The following is an 18,822-nucleotide window of genomic DNA, read 5'->3' on the forward strand; positions in this document are numbered from 1 at the left end:
AAACGAATGCGAATATGACCATTTCATCACAAAGACACTATATAGTTACGTCACATCCGTTTCGACAGATTGTTCTTCTTACACCTCTTACTCATACTTGTAACTCCATGGCTGGACTGTTTATTGTCACTGCTGTGTGTTTCTGGCAAATATTGTGTTTTAGGGTCCTCTGGCAATTTTGCAACTATAACATTATCCTAATTTTGTTTGCTGTATTACATATGAGAGGAAACTTCTAATATACCTAGATTTTCTATATTACGTGAGCATTTCTATAGGATGACGTCACGGATATCAAAGTCACGTGTTCTCTGGAATAGCCTACACATTTGCATTTTGTGTCACACAGTACACAGCCACGTGACATCTGCCAAAGATGCTTTGGTGGCAGAGAAGAATAACTCAACTCAGCTTTATTGATAGAGGTAGAGCTGGATTTCTTGATTTTGTCCGTTCAAAACCTCGATTAGCAGTTATTCAACAAGTTAGCTTTAATTTACACTTTGTTTCAGTATCTACTTTAATTTACATTAAGTACTTCAGATCCAGCTGGAAAGCGATTATCATTAGTTTTGCTTGAATCTGACCGCGTTCTGCTCTAGTTCATATGAAATGGAAATCGATAGTTCAATGTCAAATACATTTAAAATAACTGCGGTGCGTTTGAGGTCATAAAGCCACCTGAATTTTTTACAGGCCCTACAGGGCACGCGATCGAAAGTGTTAATTTTTTACGTTTTATTCAACTTTTTGCAAAAAATGTTTTTTTTTTGTAAAAACAATTTAATTTTACGAGTAGCGGAAAGTTTCTGAATGTACACTTTACTAACTAGTTTTCCAAGTCTAGTTAGCCAGAGTAAAAGTCGTCCAAAAATATAAACAGACTTAAGAACTAGAAAAAATAATTTAGCTTTGAAGTTGGATTTGTTATTTAATTTTTAGCAATTAAAATGATACCAAGTTTTAATATAAACATATATATTTCTGAAAACAAGAAGAAAATATTTAAGCGTTACTTTGATCTTAACAAAATGTGACTTAATTTGTCTAATACCAATAAACTTAACAAATAAAGTGTAAATGTGATGTACTACACACTAAACATTTTTTGTAGGTGATTGGCAACGACGCACAGCGATAATAATTTGTTTCCCAATATAAAAATTAAATCATGAAATAAAAAAAACTTGTCAACAACATTTTCGGTAATGTATTGACAGATTCTCTGTAGGAGCTATAAATGAGGAGGTAGATAACATGGACTAAAAAGCTACGTCAAAAGCTTTAAAAAGTATTCAACTAAAGTAGTTTTAGGACTCACAAAAGGCAAGATTGATTCGATAAGCAAAGGGAAAATAATCTCAATTAATTAGACAAGTCCCGCGTCTTTACACATACTGTAGAATATACTGTTTGGCCTGGAGAGTAGATTGGTGGGACTGTCAAATTCGGCAATACTACCCTTATCCAGCAATATAACTCTATCTGAATCCATTATCGTGTTCAACCTATGGGCTATGGTTAAAACTGTACAATCGTTAAATTCCGATTTAATTGTTCTTTGGATAAGATCATCCGTTTCCAAGTCTACGGCCGCGGTGGCCTCATCTAGAATTAAGATTTTTGTTTTGCGCAACAGGGCCCGAGCAAGACAAATCAGTTGACGTTGTCCCACTGACAGATTTTCGCCTCCTTCGGCAATTTCGTGATTCAGTCCCGATGGTAAACCTAAAGTCAATGTTTTACAATCTACAATAATTTATGATTTAAGAATTTAACCTTTAACAAAAGCCCTAAGATGGGCTAACTCCAGGGACCTCCAAACGTCATCGTCGTTATGACAGTTAAAAGGGTCCAAGTTCATTCTCAACGAGCCGGAAAATAGGACGGCGTCCTGGGGAATTATCGTCAAACGTGACCGTAAAGTGTGCAATCCCAAACTGGCCACATCGATGCCGTCTATGATGATTTGTCCACCAGCTGCTTCAATTATCCTGTAAATTAGTTTTATTTCACCAGCTTCGTATATTTATAATGTTTTCTATGGTTGTCACTCTAAAGAATTACCTGAACAATGACAACGTTAAGCTAGACTTGCCAGCGCCAGTACGACCAACGATTCCCACTTTCTCTCCACCATTTACAGTAAAATTCAGCCGGTCTAAAACCAGGTCCAACCCAGGGCGATATCTCACTGAATAGTCCTTGAATGTCAACGCACCTAAACAAATATTTGTAATGATGTTCCGGGAAAATTAACGCACACTTACCAGTTTCTGGCCAAGATTTTGACACCACTTTGTTAGGAATTTCCCATGGTGCTTCTTGTGGTATTTCGGCGTATTCCTTAATACGTTCTACTGCCACAATATTGGTTTCCACGTCGGACGTCATACGAACGAGCCAGTTTAGGGTTTGAGTGATCTGAAAGTAGGGCATTAGTACCAACATTAAAACGTGTAAGAACAGACTGACTTGTAAACAATACGTAATCGACAATCCAACTAGGGACGGCATTTGATTATTCCCTAAAACGGCAAATAGCGCCGCAAAAAGTATAATACAGTTTCCAATCATTTCTAATCGGACAGCCAACCATCTGTTCGAAATTATACTTGGATAGTAGCAAATCTGGTTTTGATCTACTTTGTTTTCAGACTCTTCCATAAATCGCACCTGCTGGCCGTACGCTCTGATCGTTTGCACGCCACTAACGGTTTCACCAAAGTGTGAATAAATGGGTGAGCGTGATACAGACTCGAGTCGTTTCAGTTGCCTGGAAGTGGCTACGTAAAATCGTTGAATAAAGTAGTAGATTAACGCTATTGGAACTATAACGATCAAAAACGGTGGAGTGGTGATGCTTGTTACCACAAGGGTACCAATAACCTAAAACGCAAAAAATACTAAGTCCAGTAACAGTCACAAGATCACAATGCCTGTATACAGTCTAAAAGGCAGTTATATTGGGTGCAAGTATTCAATAATTGACATGCCAACTATAATACAACATACAATCACTTAAAGAAAAAAAAAAACAAATAAAAAAACGATACCTCAAAAATACAATACATGCCATCGTTGATATACCAGGGCAAGGTATCATCGATAACCTCTACGTCTTTGGAAAATCTAGACAATATTCGTCCTGAGGGCGTTGTATCAAAAAATCTTAGGGGTAAACGTAAAACGTTACGCAACAATTGCTTATGCAAAACAGCGGCTGCTACAACACAACCCAGCTCGGGAACTAACTGTAGGAATACTGAGAAAGTGGCTGAAACGAATAATACAACACTTTAAGCTAAGCGAATTTATTATTAGAGAAATGCCAAAAAATTCATGATGAACAAATGGGGAATTCAGTAGCACTAACATTTCTTAGTTAAGGCATTTCACTGTAGTTGGCAGCCACGTCATTGTGTGCCATTATTGCAACTTACTTATGTCTTTTCCCCTTTATCTAAGAATTTATAATAGTTGGTAAAACTGTATGAGCACTACTACCACTACACGTGCCTGTTTACCATTGATATTTGAAAGTTATGGAAGGGTCATTTATTGGTGGATTGCCCTGTTTTTAAAAGCACCATATGCCAAGTTGTTATTTGACTGTGACAGGTCTTGTGTCACATTCATATTAAAACCTAGCCTAAGGTGTCTTTTCAATTTTAAGAAAAAATTAGCTTAACTAAGAACAAATGGAGATGTCTGTGCTACAGTTGAAAACTCTCACCAAAATACGCCTATATTTTTTACACCCGGATTAACCAGTTAACCAGGTTGGTACACCGTCTATAACAACACTTAGTTAAGTTGTCCTGAAACCCAATTTAGTCGGTGTGGGGCAAATGAACATTGAAAACATGGAAGAACGTGTAGCTAACCAAAGATAGGGAAAGAGCTAAAACAGGCAAATCAAAGTTTTCAGTTACTTGCGCTCTAAAAACAAACAATTCGCATGACGTTTTGCCTGTACTACCTCTATCATTCAATGGCGTCCATATTTTTCAAATGTCAATGATGTCTACCAATTACCCCAAAAGCAAATAACTCTCAATCCCGTTAAGTGTCTTATGGCATTTTCGATTGGCATGTTTAGTGCAAAACTAGGGTATTGCTATACTATTTCAATGACATCAGATAGAGCAAGATTCAGATATATGAGTTTTGCACTAGATTTGCCAATCAAAAACGCCATTAGTACCTAGTTCTTGAATGCAGTGTCCCAAAAAAAAATTAATGCACATAAAGTTAACCGAGCAAACCAGCTATGCACCCAAGCAGATACAATCATTCTATCATATCTAACCATCAAGTCATGCAGTCACTTCGAAACAAAACTTACAATTAACCCGCTCTCGATGACTTCGTAACAGTTAAACGGCAATTCAGTATCGATATCAGTTATATCCTTGGATAAACGACTTACAATACGTCCGATCGGTCGTATTTCGAAAAAATACATCGGTTGACGGAGAACGTTGTAGAGCAACCCTCTGTGAATTGCAATGGCCGCATTTAGACACGCTATCGTTAAAATCACCTCCGAAGAACAAACTGATATCGCTATAAATATTAGATTAGTATAACTGTGACAGTTAGAACTGAATGAATAAACATGTTTTAAGTTACACCAAAAGAAGGTACTACACTGAAGGATGATTGCGCATACAACAGGCACCAAACATACCAACAAAGATTGTATGTATTTTGTTTTGTGTATGTGATAATATAACTGCCTTTAATCGACAAACAAACGTTGGTAAGCCGACGTTTCTCCTTCAACTAACCGAAAAAAGACACGTAATCCATCCTCGCAAAGTCAAAGGCAAAACAGAGTCCAAAGTATCGACGTCCTTCGAGAATCGGTTAAGGATTCGCCCGATCGGAGTGACATCGTAAAACGTTGGATTTGGAGCTCGCAAAATATTAGAGAGCAGTACCAGGTGCAACTTCTTTGCTGCATTGAGACATCCTACGTACAATGCGAGCGACGCGAAGAATATCACAATAACTAAAAACGCAGTCGTTTAAGCTTTACGCCACAAAATGATACACAAAAACTGAGAGAGAACAACACAAATTGCATTAGTAAGTGTCTGTACAGAGTTTTTATGTTGAAACCCTAAAAAATTAGATAAAATGTGCACTGATGTTGCCGTATGTTACACCCAATAATAAACATATTTTACGAGACTTCGAGAGAACACATTAAAACAGTTTTTTCACACACATACAATATAAATTCATTTTACTTAAATATAAAAGTAGCTTATCAAGCTAAAACCAAATGCTTGTGTATCGGTACAAAATTGCAAAAAACGGTACAATGACAATAGTAAGCTTCTTTCAGTTCACAATAGCACAAGTATAGTTATATAGCACAATAAACTGAAAGAAACTAAATACTGTTTTAAAAAAAACAGTAACTTATCATCACACATCAAATGCATGCTTACCCTTTGCTAAGCAAAGCAGTGCAAAGGTTATCAATTAAGCGCAGCAAACAAAAACAAATTTAATAAGTTTCTATACAGGTGAGGTAAAAGAAAAACCGACCATAGGAAAACCGTGTGACTGAGAAACATTGAGAAATGCATGCGCAAGACAAAGACAGACAACTTAAAAAAGTCCAAGTAGACAAATATTTGGCTGCGATGTTGTCAAATATCGTTTGAGGTTGTAATTAATTTACTTTTGACAGCTAAACATGTTACCAAACAGTTAACACTTATTCATCAAAGTAAATAGGAATGGTCCCATAAGCCAATAATAAAGTCCAGGAATGAATTCAGATAAGCTTCTGGCAACATTGCTCCGAAGTTTTCGTCTACTACGACTTTTTATCAGGTTTTCTGTCTTTGTATCGCGCATGTAATTATCAATGTTTCACTGTCTTTTACACTTTTTCTTCTATTACACCTCTATACGGTCCGATTACTAAAACTTTAGTTGCACGTCATCAAAGTGAAAAAGGACGGCGTTAAGCTAAATCGAGGAATATGATTTTACTTGTAAATGTGACATCTTATGTCAGAACCGTGTTTGTTTACATTTCGAATTATATTTGCAGATTTCTGAGTGGTTCTCATTGTATTTTGTATTACACAGTTTTTAAATTTTGATTACAGGCTGTAGTTTTTCTTTGACCTCCAATTTGCTTTTACAAGCCTCATGTTTTCAAGATAACAAATTTCAAAAAGTACGCATGTAGGTTGGCAATAGAATAATTTGAGTTATGACGTGCAACCAAACTTATAAATCAGATTGTACACAAAGCACATTATCACATTTGACAATGTGAATAGTCTAGTGTGACTTAAATAACCTGCGCAGTCAGATGCACACATTAGAAACGCTCGAAATAAAGCAAATACCAACTGAAAAATAACGTACCTTGGCCAGCGCCCAATGCTCCATAAATACCCAAGTACAAATCACGAATATCAGTATTTACGGTACCGTTCGCATCGACCATATTTGGGTCTTCAGACCACAAACCTTAAAAAATTAAATATTTACAAACTGTTCCGATTGGCGGACTGTTCTGACGTACCCAGCCAAACGTTGGAGCCTATACTAAACGCTTGGAAAAGCATATTCATCAATACTGTAATAATCACGGCAAATATTCCTATCGAGACTAAATAATGTTTGTACACTTGCCAGCTTACACTGCCAGTTTCAGATTTTTCTACTTCAATCAATTTGTCACCTGGTGTCGGTATCTTAGAATCTGCAATAAACGCAATCAAAGCATTTTTGTAACTAAATTCTTCAATTCAACGCACCTTTACGAGCATTTTGACTGTCCTGAGACTTTTGTCTTGGCAACGAGGTGCTGAGTAGAGAATTTGATTCACTGTCCGACTTTGATTCCGACGTTCTTGACCTTTTACGCACTAATTGCTTGGATACATCCTCGTTCACTTGACTTAGCTGCATTTTGATTTCGTCCAATTCTGAAAACAGTTTCACTAGATTTGTGATTTAATAAATGAGAATTTCCTACCTTCGGGATCTTCAACGTGATCTTGAACGTGCTGCACCAAAAATTCAGAGAAAGCCCCTTTCTTATCGAGCAGCTCTTGGTAAGTACCATTTTCTGAGATTTCCCCATTGGTAAGTACGTAAATTTTATCCGTTTGTGGTAAGTAAGTAATGCCGTGCGTTACTAGTATTCGAGTTTTGTCTTTCAGTAAACCTACAAACAAACGAATTGGTGGTTGATTTTTTTAAGTGACTAAAAGTCGAACCATTAGGGCCTAAACGTGCTCAAAAATATGTTTGCCCACGTGAGCATCCACAGCACTCAAAGGATCGTCGAGATAGTAAATATTTGCGTCGGCGTACACCGCCCTCGCCAAACTAACACGCTGTTTTTGACCCCCAGACAGATTTATACCTTAAAAGGTTTTTAGTTTACTGGAAGTTTGAAAATTACCAAGCTTGACGCACCTTTTTCACCAATTTCAGTCTGATCTCCACCCGGTAACATATCGAAATCAGGTCGTAAAGCACACGAATCTATAACCTTATCGTACAACACTTTATCATAAGATTTTCCAAATAATATGTTATCTTTTAAGGTTGCGTTTTGTATCCAAGCTTGCTGGGACACATAAGCTGCAGTGCCGTAAGTGTTCACCTAAATCAAAGCAAGTAACAACAAAATTACAATACAATTTATATAAAATTTACCCTGCCTGAGAGCTTATCCATTTCACCTAAAAACGCAGATATTAAGCTGCTTTTACCAGCCCCTACGGGACCCACTATAGCTACTAGAGACTTAGGCGGAACCCTTACATTAATATCCCTCAAAATTGGGTCCTCACCCCATGAAAACGTTCCGTGTTCAATGACAAGCGGATCCGCTAAAACAAAACGTTTTAAAACCAAAATTTCAACACAATTCAAATTACCTTCACTAGCATCATGAGTAACATTGTTAGGATCTAATTCTTCAGCGTTCATAAACGTATTAATTCTCTTGACAGAAACCCAAGTCTACAAACATAATAATTAAGTTAGTTAATGTTTAGTTAGTTTTATTCTTGAAGTTAAGTGTCCCAATGTGGCACAAATTAATAAAGTGCGAAATGAAACATGCCTACTAAACTAAGTATAAGTTGATTTAATTAATAATGTATTAGAAACTACTATTTACTAATGAAAATGATAAAGTGCTTACTTGAACTATGTTGGATATCATCATAGGCAACATACTGAGAGGGAACCGTAAAATATTGAAAAGCGAAATAGAAACGTACGCTTTGTTCGCGTCGAGTACATTCTTTTCATCCACCAGTACGTAAGTAGCAAAACTCACCAGTGACACCTAAGGGCATGCAATAGAAACAGATGAAAACTACTGATTATTTTGTAATTTATAATGGTTTCACAATTATAAAGATCACATGGTAGCATGATGTACCATCTACCGTTAAAATGTACACAACCACCTCGAATTCTAAAACAAGTGTAGAAAATGAATGGTTAAAATCGGGAGAGGTGCAAGTTATATGTTGGTTGATTTAAGCCGGGTTTACCTCCACAGTGTAAACCAACAGGACGGGAAGTATGCCCATCGGCATTGCCATAATGCTGAAAAGACTTAGAGATTTAAATGTTATCTCCGGTGTTAGGATGTGGCTCTTGTCGCTAAATACGAAGGACACAAACGTGGCCAAAACAACCTACATAAAGTATAAAATTGTATTATGTGGGATAAGATCACCAAAGAGGTTTTTAATGTGTTTGTTCCATTATGGCGTTGATTAAATACTCATGGTGCAGTATTTCCTTAAATTTTTAATGTAGTTGGTGATTGGTCAAAAAAGCAGCAAATTGAAAGCTGCTTTTTGACCAATTACAAACAACAAACAAATCAACTCTGTTGGGCACGTCATTCCCGTCATTTTTTAATTCAGTCAGAAATTGCTTTTTCCACTGGCAAGTTAGTGCAAACCTAGTGTATCCTATTCCATCAATTGCCATTGAAACAATAAGTTAAAACACAAGATTTGCAATAAAATAATAGTTGCCGTATTCACCGGCAGTCAGTTAGAAACATATTCAAATTAACTTCACTTCAAGTACTTCGACGATTTGTCAAAGTAAGGGCCGTAAAATACTTATTTTCTCAGTTAATTACTTTGAAATCGGGAGATCACAAAAAAAAGTATTGATGTTTTACCCCATTCCAATGTAAAATAACATCGCTTGACATGACAATGACAGTTTTATAATTAGTAGTAAAGCTTAGTTCTCATAACCGTGTTTTCCGTCTGACGTCACTTATTTCCTATTGGTCAACAGTAATATTTCAGCTGACAGATCTGGCGAAACTTTTTTCCCTGTTCACAGTAGTTGCCTCTAAACACGGTATTTTTAATTGTTAGTTGTCACAATTTGTTATAATATTTTGTTTATTTTTTTAACTTAACTGTTACAGTTTTAAATAGGTTCTCTACTATTCAGCTAATTCCGAGGCTAATTCAACATGTTTTGCAGAAGTGTCTTTATTCTTGTCGCCTTGGAAACAAGGATGAATGAAAATGTCTTCTATTCTCAAAGTTCCATGGCAATTGCCACATAAAACTAAAAATGAATTTGAGATGCCGTGTTTATTCATTTTTTTCAGTTTTGTCATTCAGATATAACTTTTGCCCTCTGCGTCGTCCAAAATGTCAAAACACTAGAAACAGACGCAAGAAGTTGAAAATTTTCAGCTTCTTGCGGGCTGTCATTTTCAAATTTTGCTTCTACCAATAGGAAATAAGTGACGTCAGACGCAAGACGCAAAACGCGGTTATGAGAACTTAGCTTAAAAGTAATATGCTTCAGCTTCTTCAAGCTGTCATTTAAGTATTTACTACTGAAGTTCTTGATGGGAACTGTCGTTGGCAGTAAATTTATCAATTTGGACACTCAAATACAAGTCAAAACAACGTAACTCACCAAAAACGGGGCACACGACCATATAAACGAAGTACCAGCATTCAAATAAGCGGCCTGCTTTAACACTTTAATTTCCTTGTCACGTATTTTGAGCACTTGCGCCTCAAAACTGGGCTCCCACGCGTACAATTTCAACACTTTCATTCCGCTCAACAATTCATTCATCAATTTGACCCGTTCGTCTTTGTTCTTCATTTGTTTGATTTGCAAAATTTTCGTTTTGTTCGCAATGAATCCGTTGATGGGGATCAGGAAAACCATGACGGCCAAGCCGGCCAGCACCGACGGTCCTAATTCTTGCCATAAGAAGTACATTGCCAAGCATATTTGAAGAGGGGCCGACCATATCATGTTTAGGTAGGCAGTGAGATCCATAAACTTCTGCGCGTCTACTGACATGAGATTGACTATTTCACCTGAGGTAGAAGAAAAAAAAGCACACCTACAGCAAACAGTTAACTTCATCTGTGCTGTACAGCGACACGTGATGATCGATAGAAAATCCAGCTACATGCTACAATCGATGAATAAAAATAAATAACTTACCGGCTGTTCTTTCTTTTCGGGCTTTATTAGAGATTTTTAGAGATTTTCTGTAAATGGTGGCGACTAAAGCAGTTCTAATGCGCATTCCTACTATAAACATTCTATTGAAATATTGAGCTAGAATGACAGTTTGCAGTGTTGCAGTGGCAAACATTAACACTGCATAGAATGGACCATGCCAGTGATAACCACCTTGCTTTACAAAAGTTATAATCCATCTGTAAATAAATAGTGTTCGAACACATTTAAGGACACTTAACCATACATACCCTAGAATCTGAGGGCTGGCAAACGTAAGAATGTCTTGCAGAAATTTCAATATAGACCCAAAGATAAACATAGGCCCAAACGAGCGACACAAAGCCGGAAGAACGGACGCTTCGGATTTTTTATCTGGTAAAAAGTCTATTTGGCCGGATCCACCATTAAACTGGGCTCGAGCAGGAGTGGATGACCTGCACAAATCCAGTAGAAAAAAAACGCTACACAATCATAGAAATACTTTACTTTCTAGACTTTAAAGTGCGATTCCAATGTTTTTCGAAAACTGGAACCACTTCAGTTGCGGAATCTTCCGGATTTAAATCCCACAGATCTTTGACTTCTAAGGGATTTCGAAAACCTTTCCAGGTCATTTTATCGAACCAGGCAAATACCATACGAGATAGAAAACTTGCTCCTTCTTCCGGACATGGATTCTAAAAAATGTTTATTTATTTTTGTAGTAGAAAAGAGTAGTATCACAAAAAGTACATGATGGGAAGTCCTCATGATTGTTTTTAATTTAATTTTCCAATAAAGATTAAAATTGGTCGATTGAAGATTGAGAATTGGTCGACACTAAAAATATTTAAAAAGGCGAATATGTGGCAACGTCGGCATAACTGTAAAACTGACATAACAGTATAACAGTAAAAAATTGACCTCTGTCAATTAATTACACCAATAGTCTTAAAATTTCAAGCAAGTTGTATGCAATATATTGATCTAAAACAGTAACAACTTAATTAATAATGTAAAGCAGGGAAGCGCTATTAACATCAAGTTTTCAAGGATAAACAGTTTCGATTTTTCACATGCAAAATTGTCGGTTTATGTCAGTGTTTACAAGCATTTAAAAGCCAAAATAATGCAAAACAATCTCTATAAGCCTAATAGAATTGCAAAATCAATAAAATAAATGAAACGATTAAGGCCAATCAAAACAAATATGTTCATGCGTGTGGAGTGATTATAGCTGAAAAGCAATTGTAGTATTCTGATGGCTTTATCAATTGAATGAACTGAATACAACAGTTCCTCAGTTGATGGTATTTAAATAACCTTCAGACCTTGAGACACGGACGTTCTATGTGTGTTTCTTTATTTTTTTATGCCCACCAGCTTCAAAGAATTATATAACCAAAACAAGTTTACTAATATTATGGAGGCATTTAAATTTGCCTGTTTTTTCCGTTCAGGTTACTGAAGGAGAATCGCAACAGTTGATAAGTAATTTTAAATCTCTTAATTGCTCTACAGTCTAGGCAAAAAAGCTGTAAAAGCGCAGGTGGTATACAGGTTACCGTTCTGATTGATCTATTATTTGTTTATTCGATTGATTTATTGGGAGTGTCACGGTCAAAAAATCTTTTACATCCGCAAAGTTGGCAGCATTTATCCTACCAATCTTACCTGTGATTTACTGTACTTGTTGATTCGGGGTGGTTGATCCGCAAAACAGTTCAGCAACAGCATTAACAAAACCAAGGGGTAGTAAATCAGGTAACTGACGTATTGATAGTAGGAATCCGGTTCTGCTTTTTGGGCCCCTCTGATTTCCGTACGATACTGGGCGGCTCCAAAAAACGACGTAAAGGCCCAGAACAGAAACAAAACCCCAGATGATCGAATTCCATGTTTTCTGTCATAGACCAACAACAATCCGGAGAGTAACTGAAAATTTGAATAAAAATGCTTTTAATCAATTAAAACCACAACCAGATACAAAAACAATTTTTTAATTGAAATTCTATAGGTCTAGTAAGCCTGTCAACATCATTAGAACAGTCAAATAGTATCCAGTTTCGTTTGACAGGTGCTATCAGCAAAATTGCCTTTACTTCTTTCAAAAACAGGAAGTGTTAAAGAAAACATTCACTTATTTCATAAATTGGCTATCACCAACAACAACAATTTGGCAATCTCTATCACCAAAACCACTCTAAATAATTGAACCTATACAGTTGGAAAAAATACAATATTTAACATAAAAAATGTGTGTGATTCATACAATCACAATTACTGTTAGCACATTTTAATTAGTTGCTGGGTCTAATGATTCCTAATTAAGTGAAACACGTGTCGCAACTTTTTGCAACAGTTTATTCCTAGAAATATTTTTTTTAAGTAGATACTGTTTGAAATAGGATTTTCTATTCAATGTTTCTACCACTCACTAATTGTTGCCTAATATTACAAGGGAGATAAGAATCACAATCAAATGACAAATAAACTGATGATACTATTAGTAAAACCGCAATGTAATCTCGCTATTAAATTTCTACTTATGTCACACTTTTTATTGTAAGGAAAGTAATTAGTAACAAAAGTTAATTAATCATGGTTGTTTGTTGACCATCATTAATAGATTAATTGCTTGTTTCACTAATAGGGGGCGCTTTAACACATACCATCAACATTTAACTGTCATTATAATGCTACACTTTGGATTTTATCTCTTATTACTTAAAAAAGAACAAAAACATGGAGTCCAAATGTTTTCAAGGCCATAAAATAGACATTTCCTTTTAAGAGACTAAATATAGAAACCCATATCACTGTTAGTTTGAAAATTCTATGCATACCTACATTTAAATTTAAACTTGATGCCATTTGACGGCAGGTCACGTGACTCATTCCAACTGAACCTGAGATCAACTGTCAAAAGACATTGCAAAAAGTGAGGTTGGGTATTACTTGTTTATATCATAAAGTATGAAGATTGTGGAAATCCTTGACAGAAAAAATAAATCTTAAGTAAATCTGTTTTAGAAAAATATTGATAAGGAATCAATTGTGAAGGTAATGCTGTTAATATTGTCTTGAAGACTTGCTATGATGATTTTCCTGTGTGTATAGTTTTAACTGTTCTGTTTACCAACTTTACTTACTTAATTATAAAGCTAGAAAATAGTGAATACTTACAAATGTTAACAATTTCAGTAAGGGGGTATAAATATCCACATTCGGTACAAACTGACTGTTCATCCCTTGCATACTAGTCACAAAATCACTGATCATCAAAACGCACAAAACACTAGTTACAAAGAGTTTAGATATGTTCAGCCAGTTCCAAGGTATGTCCCTTTTGAAACTATTTACAATGTAGTAAATCTCTAGTGGAGTAAAGAGCCACAAGAAGAAACAAGGTATCCACACTAGCACTGTTTTTTCAAAGCATCTGGTAAAATTTGGGTCATCAGTATACCAAACCGTTGAAGCGTTCTGAAATTGAAAGTTTTGTTCAAATTAGTTAACTTTAAATGTTTTAAATGTAGATGATTGGATGTAGAAGTAGAATCCATTTATAAATTATATAATTATGGTGAATTTAACTTACCCAAAACTCTGAACCGCAAAATTTGTCTAGTCCCGTAGACGCTGTATAGTTTTCCATTTTTAAATTTAAGTAGCTGATAGTGGTTATTAAATAATATCATAAATAAATTCAAGATCCAATTGCAAAATTGAACGCTGGTCAGGCAAAATTAGATAAAAAACCAAGTCAAACGAGTTAAAAATATACTTTTAGTCCACAAAACTTAAGTTGTACAGCTATTTAATAGGCTCTGTAGAAGTTCTGCTATTCCGACTGGTCCATGACTCGACTTAGGAATTAGGTTACCTCTACACAACCACACAACGACTGACGGTTTGCAACTAAAAAAATAAAAACCTTGACCAACATCAAAACCACTAAACTGGTACATATGTCAGACGGTGCGCGAACGTCTTGTTAATTTGACATTATTGACCGAATGAATTTAGGTCACATGACAGGCCATTGCTTTTTAACAGGAATCTCACGTGATTCCTCAATACGCCATCTAGTGCCGGTATATTAAAACAACTATAAAATTTAATTAAACATAAACATAACCTCTGTTTTAGTTTTTTTTAAATTTAATGTTTATGTTTATCTATTTTTGCTTTTGGCAAAATGGCAAAACCATATTCTTAAGCCTACTGTGCTTTTTTCAGGACATTCGGTGCTATAAAAGAACAGTGAACTTTCTATGGGCAGCTAGATTTTTGGTAAGTAGTGTTTGCTAATATTTGGTTAGGCTATTATATTTCAACTGATTTAATAAAAACTCAACATAGAACTAGTTAAGGCTACTAAGATGAATAATGCTGTTAGAGTTGTACTGCTTGAGGTTGTTGTCTCAATATTAGCGGTGGTCGCTTCTTCTGTTGTAGTGGCATCATCTTCACTCAGTCCGAAATAATTGTACAATGATGTCTTGTAGGTCTCAATCAGTTCCTGATTACTTCTGAAAGTGCTTATAGCAGTAGTAGCAGCAGTCACAATTGTGGTAGGCAAGTCCTCAGCAGTTGCAATAAAGTTTTCTAACTGCATATCAGTTTAGTGAAGTTAATTTGTATTTAATTAATTTTGTACCTTTTCAATTTGGTCTTCTCTTGTAAACACTGAACCCAATCTTGAAATTATAGTTTGGACATTAGTTAATCCAGATGAGGTGTACTTATCAATAATGGCTTGGTAGTTTTCAATGAAGAAGTCCAGAACAAAGTCCACACCTACTTCATTAGCACTGTAAACTGTTGAAAAAACTGAGGCATACAATGAGGAGGTGATCACAGTATCATTTTCTAGCACTTTGGAAAGATATCTGCAACAAACAACAGTACACAAATGAGATTACTTGAAATAGTTCTGATAATTACTCTTGCAGTATTGTAGTGTCAGTGGCGCAACCTAATGCAGACAAAATTGTAAGGCTATCTTCAGACACTGACGAATTCTGGTATTGTTCATACAAAAACTCCCAATCACTAGCAAGGTCATCACTATGCCTAATGGCATTGCAGTAAATGATAGATCTGGTATTGACATTAGGCCTGAAACCTGACACGTTAATCTAATTGATTACCACTAATGGTGAGTCTATGTGTGCAGTATTTGCATAAATCACAAAGCACTGTTTGTGACAGCATGGTCTTGTGACTAAGATTTGTGAAAATTCTACACATGTAGCACCATCAACAACACAAAAACCTTTCAAAAGTAGACTTATAAGTTGAGAACACCTCCTTAGCTCCTGCAATACAAGATGGGCTTCCATACTTGCAGGCATAGTTGTTGACAAGAACTTGGTTAATTGTGAAAATATGAGCTGTTTCATTAACTGTAGTGAGAGGCAGAGAAGCTGCAGCATTCTCCACTAATTCCAGAAAATGTGCCTGCAATTTTAAATTTTAGTTTTAAGCATTCAATAGGAAATAATTGTTTACAGTCAAGGCGGCTCCTAAAGGTGAGATACTGCCAGTTTTATTGAGCAAATTACTGAAAAAGGTAATAGCGGGATACCAGACAAAGTAGGATTCTTCCTGAACTAAAAATTCAGTGTTGGCTAATGCCTGTCCTACAGTTATGTATCCAGCTCTGGCCAATCTGTCAGAATCGTCCACCACTTGTGCCCTGTTAAGGACGTGGATACCGCTAAAGTTGTCGGCCTTCAAAGCAGTGGCCAAATTGTTCCAAAGTGTGGTGTCGTAGTTTACTCTGAAAAAACCTGCAAAACGATGATAAATCCCATTAAAAACCGCATTTCTTGCAATCAAAATTAAGAAAAACTCACCCATTTCCTGATTATTTACCACAATCCAAGCACTAGAATCAGTAAAGTCAGTTATAACAAAGTCGTCGTCTGGAGTGATCCAACCTCTAGGTGTGGTAATTTCGTTGGTATTGTCTAGATCAGCGGTCGAATAACTAATAGGAATGTACCAGGCATTTCCTGAAGTGTCAGTTCCACTGCTCAAAAATCGTTGCTAGAATTTTTTTTTGCAAATTTTGTATTTACTGAAAAGCGAGTGTAAACCTGAGACATGGTAATGGTGGTGTCATTTAAAGTCACATTGACCACCGGAAAACCGGCTTTTTTCAATCCAATTTTCCATTACGTCACTTATATTAGTATTGTCCGGATATATCGACACTTGGTTCCCGCTAACTGCCACTAAAGCATCCCACACGTCTTGCGGTTCTACCGATTCGTATTGACTGGAATTCACTGTACTGTAATGCCTTTCCGTATTTTCTACTGAACTTACTTGTCTTCTAGATATTTGTTAATTCCTTCTTTAAAAAGGTCTCTTCCTATAATATGTTCTGCCATTCTGAGTACGGCAGCGCCCTTACGGTAGGAGTAGGAATTAAATTTTGCGGATATTTCGCTTGGAGTTGAAGCATTTGATCTTAAAGCTGGCACGCTTGAACCTGCATCGGTTAACATGATTGAGTGAATCCGGCTTGTGACCAACATTTTTTCCATTTGAAATTCAGGCTGAGTCTGTAGGAAAATACAAATAATCAGTATTGGTCGTGTGTATGGTAGGCAACTCACTTGATCAGCGATGTAATACTCGTATAACGTGGCAAAACCTTCATTAAGGAAAGTCTCCGACCACCATTTGCACGTGACCAAGTTGCCAAACCATTGATGGGCCAACTCGTGGGCCACTACAGCCAAAATGCTTTGTAGATTGGTGTTGGTCTGGACAGTGTTGTTAAACAGTAATCCCGACTCGCGGTAGAGCACCAGCCCCCAATTTTCCATAGCTCCGGATTTTCCTGATACAGCCACCTGGTCCAACTTGGACAAACTCTGTGTGTAGTTAATTCCAGTGTAGGAATTAAAATTATCGATAACCAATGGCGTGAGCATCATGGTGTAGTTTCTCATGTACTCCTTGTCCGGTCTCGAACAGATACGGTATGTGTACGAGTCCGATCCTGGAAAAGTTCAGTCAGTCTGATTTGTGGTAAACTAGTACAGTTGGTATACCTTCTAAGAATCCTTCACTGCAGGTGTAATCGGCTATGGTGAAGGCAACCAAGTATGTGGGCATTGGAGGACTCACACCATATTCCGTGGTTGTCAGACCCGTTGTACTGTAAGTCTGTTTCGACTATCAGTATGAAAAAAATGGTTTTAGCTTACCTATTAGTTGTACTGTTTACTTCTGGAGTGTTAGTCAAAGCCAGAAACTGTGAAGGATAAGTCAAAACGTATGCAAAAGTGGACTTATACCCAGGTTCGTCAAAACAAGGAAAAGCGTATCTAGCATAAGTACTTTCGAATTGGGTAGCCGCTAGATACTGCACCTCACCATCGGAATCAGTGTAGGAAGCTCTGTATAAACCATCTAAGCAATTTTTTTAAAAAAATAGTAAAATTTAGTAGTTGGATTAATGACAAACTTACATCCGCTACTAGTGGTTAAGTAGGCCTCGAAATCAAATTTCAAAACGTGTGATTCCCCTACCAACAGTTCAGTAGGAAAGTTCAAGGTGAGGATGTTGGTAGTGCTGTTAACACTGTAGCTGTCACTGGTTAAGGCATCTTCATCGTCCAGTTGAATAGTCACCAGTGTGATATTAGGAGAAGCTGCGTGTAGTTTTACTTCGGACGTATTTACAGTCACCTAATGTAATATGTTTAAAGTCATGATGGCCACTCCATGGGTTAGTCACGTGAATGACTACGTAATTGACATTTAAACGTGTGACCAATCAAAGAAAGAGAAAGCTAAACAGGCAAATCGTTTTGGGCCATTTTTTGCTTAGTTGTAGTATTTTTCAACCTTACTTTACCTGAAAAGTAATCTCCACATATCCTGTATAATTGGGGAGAACCACCTGATAAGGCTTCAGCAGGAATAACTAAATCAATATCATAATGGTTCACGATGTAATTCGGTGGTAATCTGTAAGAGTCGTCCTGAGTTAGAACCAAACCGCATAAACCCAGCAGAAAGGCTGTAAAGGCTGTTTTCATGGTTCTTATTGAAACTTTTTGAGACCAACAGCCAGCACAACTAAACCGCATATTAAATCCACTCTCTATATAAAATAATTCTATTTATCTAATCTTCAGTTTAATTGATATCTAGCTTATTTTTTGGTACCACGACTATGATTTTATTAATCTGACCCTTATAAAAAGATTCAGTAAATTAAAAGACTTCTCCCCTTTTTTTGGCAATTGATTTATTGTTAGTTGGTTGCATAACAATTTATGT

The 18,822-nt window shown here is 36.4% G+C and overlaps 2 protein-coding genes across 2 annotated transcripts; both read right to left on the minus strand.

The window, feature by feature from the left end:
• Positions 1 to 961: 961 nt before the first annotated feature.
• LOC145733010 (multidrug resistance-associated protein 1-like) lies at positions 962 to 14,407 on the minus strand. Its single transcript, XM_081985601.1, is given in 23 exon segments — positions 962 to 1,728; positions 1,780 to 1,994; positions 2,068 to 2,221; positions 2,271 to 2,424; positions 2,476 to 2,889; positions 4,794 to 5,017; positions 6,400 to 6,504; positions 6,560 to 6,739; positions 6,795 to 6,965; positions 7,016 to 7,207; positions 7,260 to 7,271; positions 7,274 to 7,408; positions 7,462 to 7,651; positions 7,705 to 7,880; positions 7,929 to 8,013; positions 8,198 to 8,344; positions 9,967 to 10,382; positions 10,513 to 10,730; positions 10,782 to 10,967; positions 11,020 to 11,210; positions 12,187 to 12,447; positions 13,699 to 13,998; positions 14,114 to 14,407. Coding segments are annotated over 23 exon segments (4,542 nt in total). The 5' UTR covers positions 14,171 to 14,407; the 3' UTR covers positions 962 to 1,369.
• A 421-nt stretch (positions 14,408 to 14,828) lies between these two features.
• On the minus strand, positions 14,829 to 18,620 carry LOC145733016 (aminopeptidase N-like). The gene is given in 15 exon segments (XM_081985613.1): positions 14,829 to 15,127; positions 15,176 to 15,407; positions 15,463 to 15,636; positions 15,794 to 15,978; positions 16,030 to 16,310; positions 16,377 to 16,569; positions 16,620 to 16,682; positions 16,684 to 16,801; positions 16,852 to 17,090; positions 17,145 to 17,533; positions 17,586 to 17,692; positions 17,742 to 17,946; positions 18,006 to 18,225; positions 18,395 to 18,431; positions 18,433 to 18,620. Coding segments are annotated over 15 exon segments (2,859 nt in total). The 5' UTR covers positions 18,579 to 18,620; the 3' UTR covers positions 14,829 to 14,857.
• Between the last annotated feature and the right edge of the window lie 202 nt (positions 18,621 to 18,822).

Source organism: Ips typographus, linkage group LG8, assembly GCF_016097725.1.
Source record: "Ips typographus isolate SLU linkage group LG8, UJ_Ityp_2.0, whole genome shotgun sequence".
Lineage (NCBI taxonomy): Eukaryota > Metazoa > Arthropoda > Insecta > Coleoptera > Curculionidae > Ips > Ips typographus.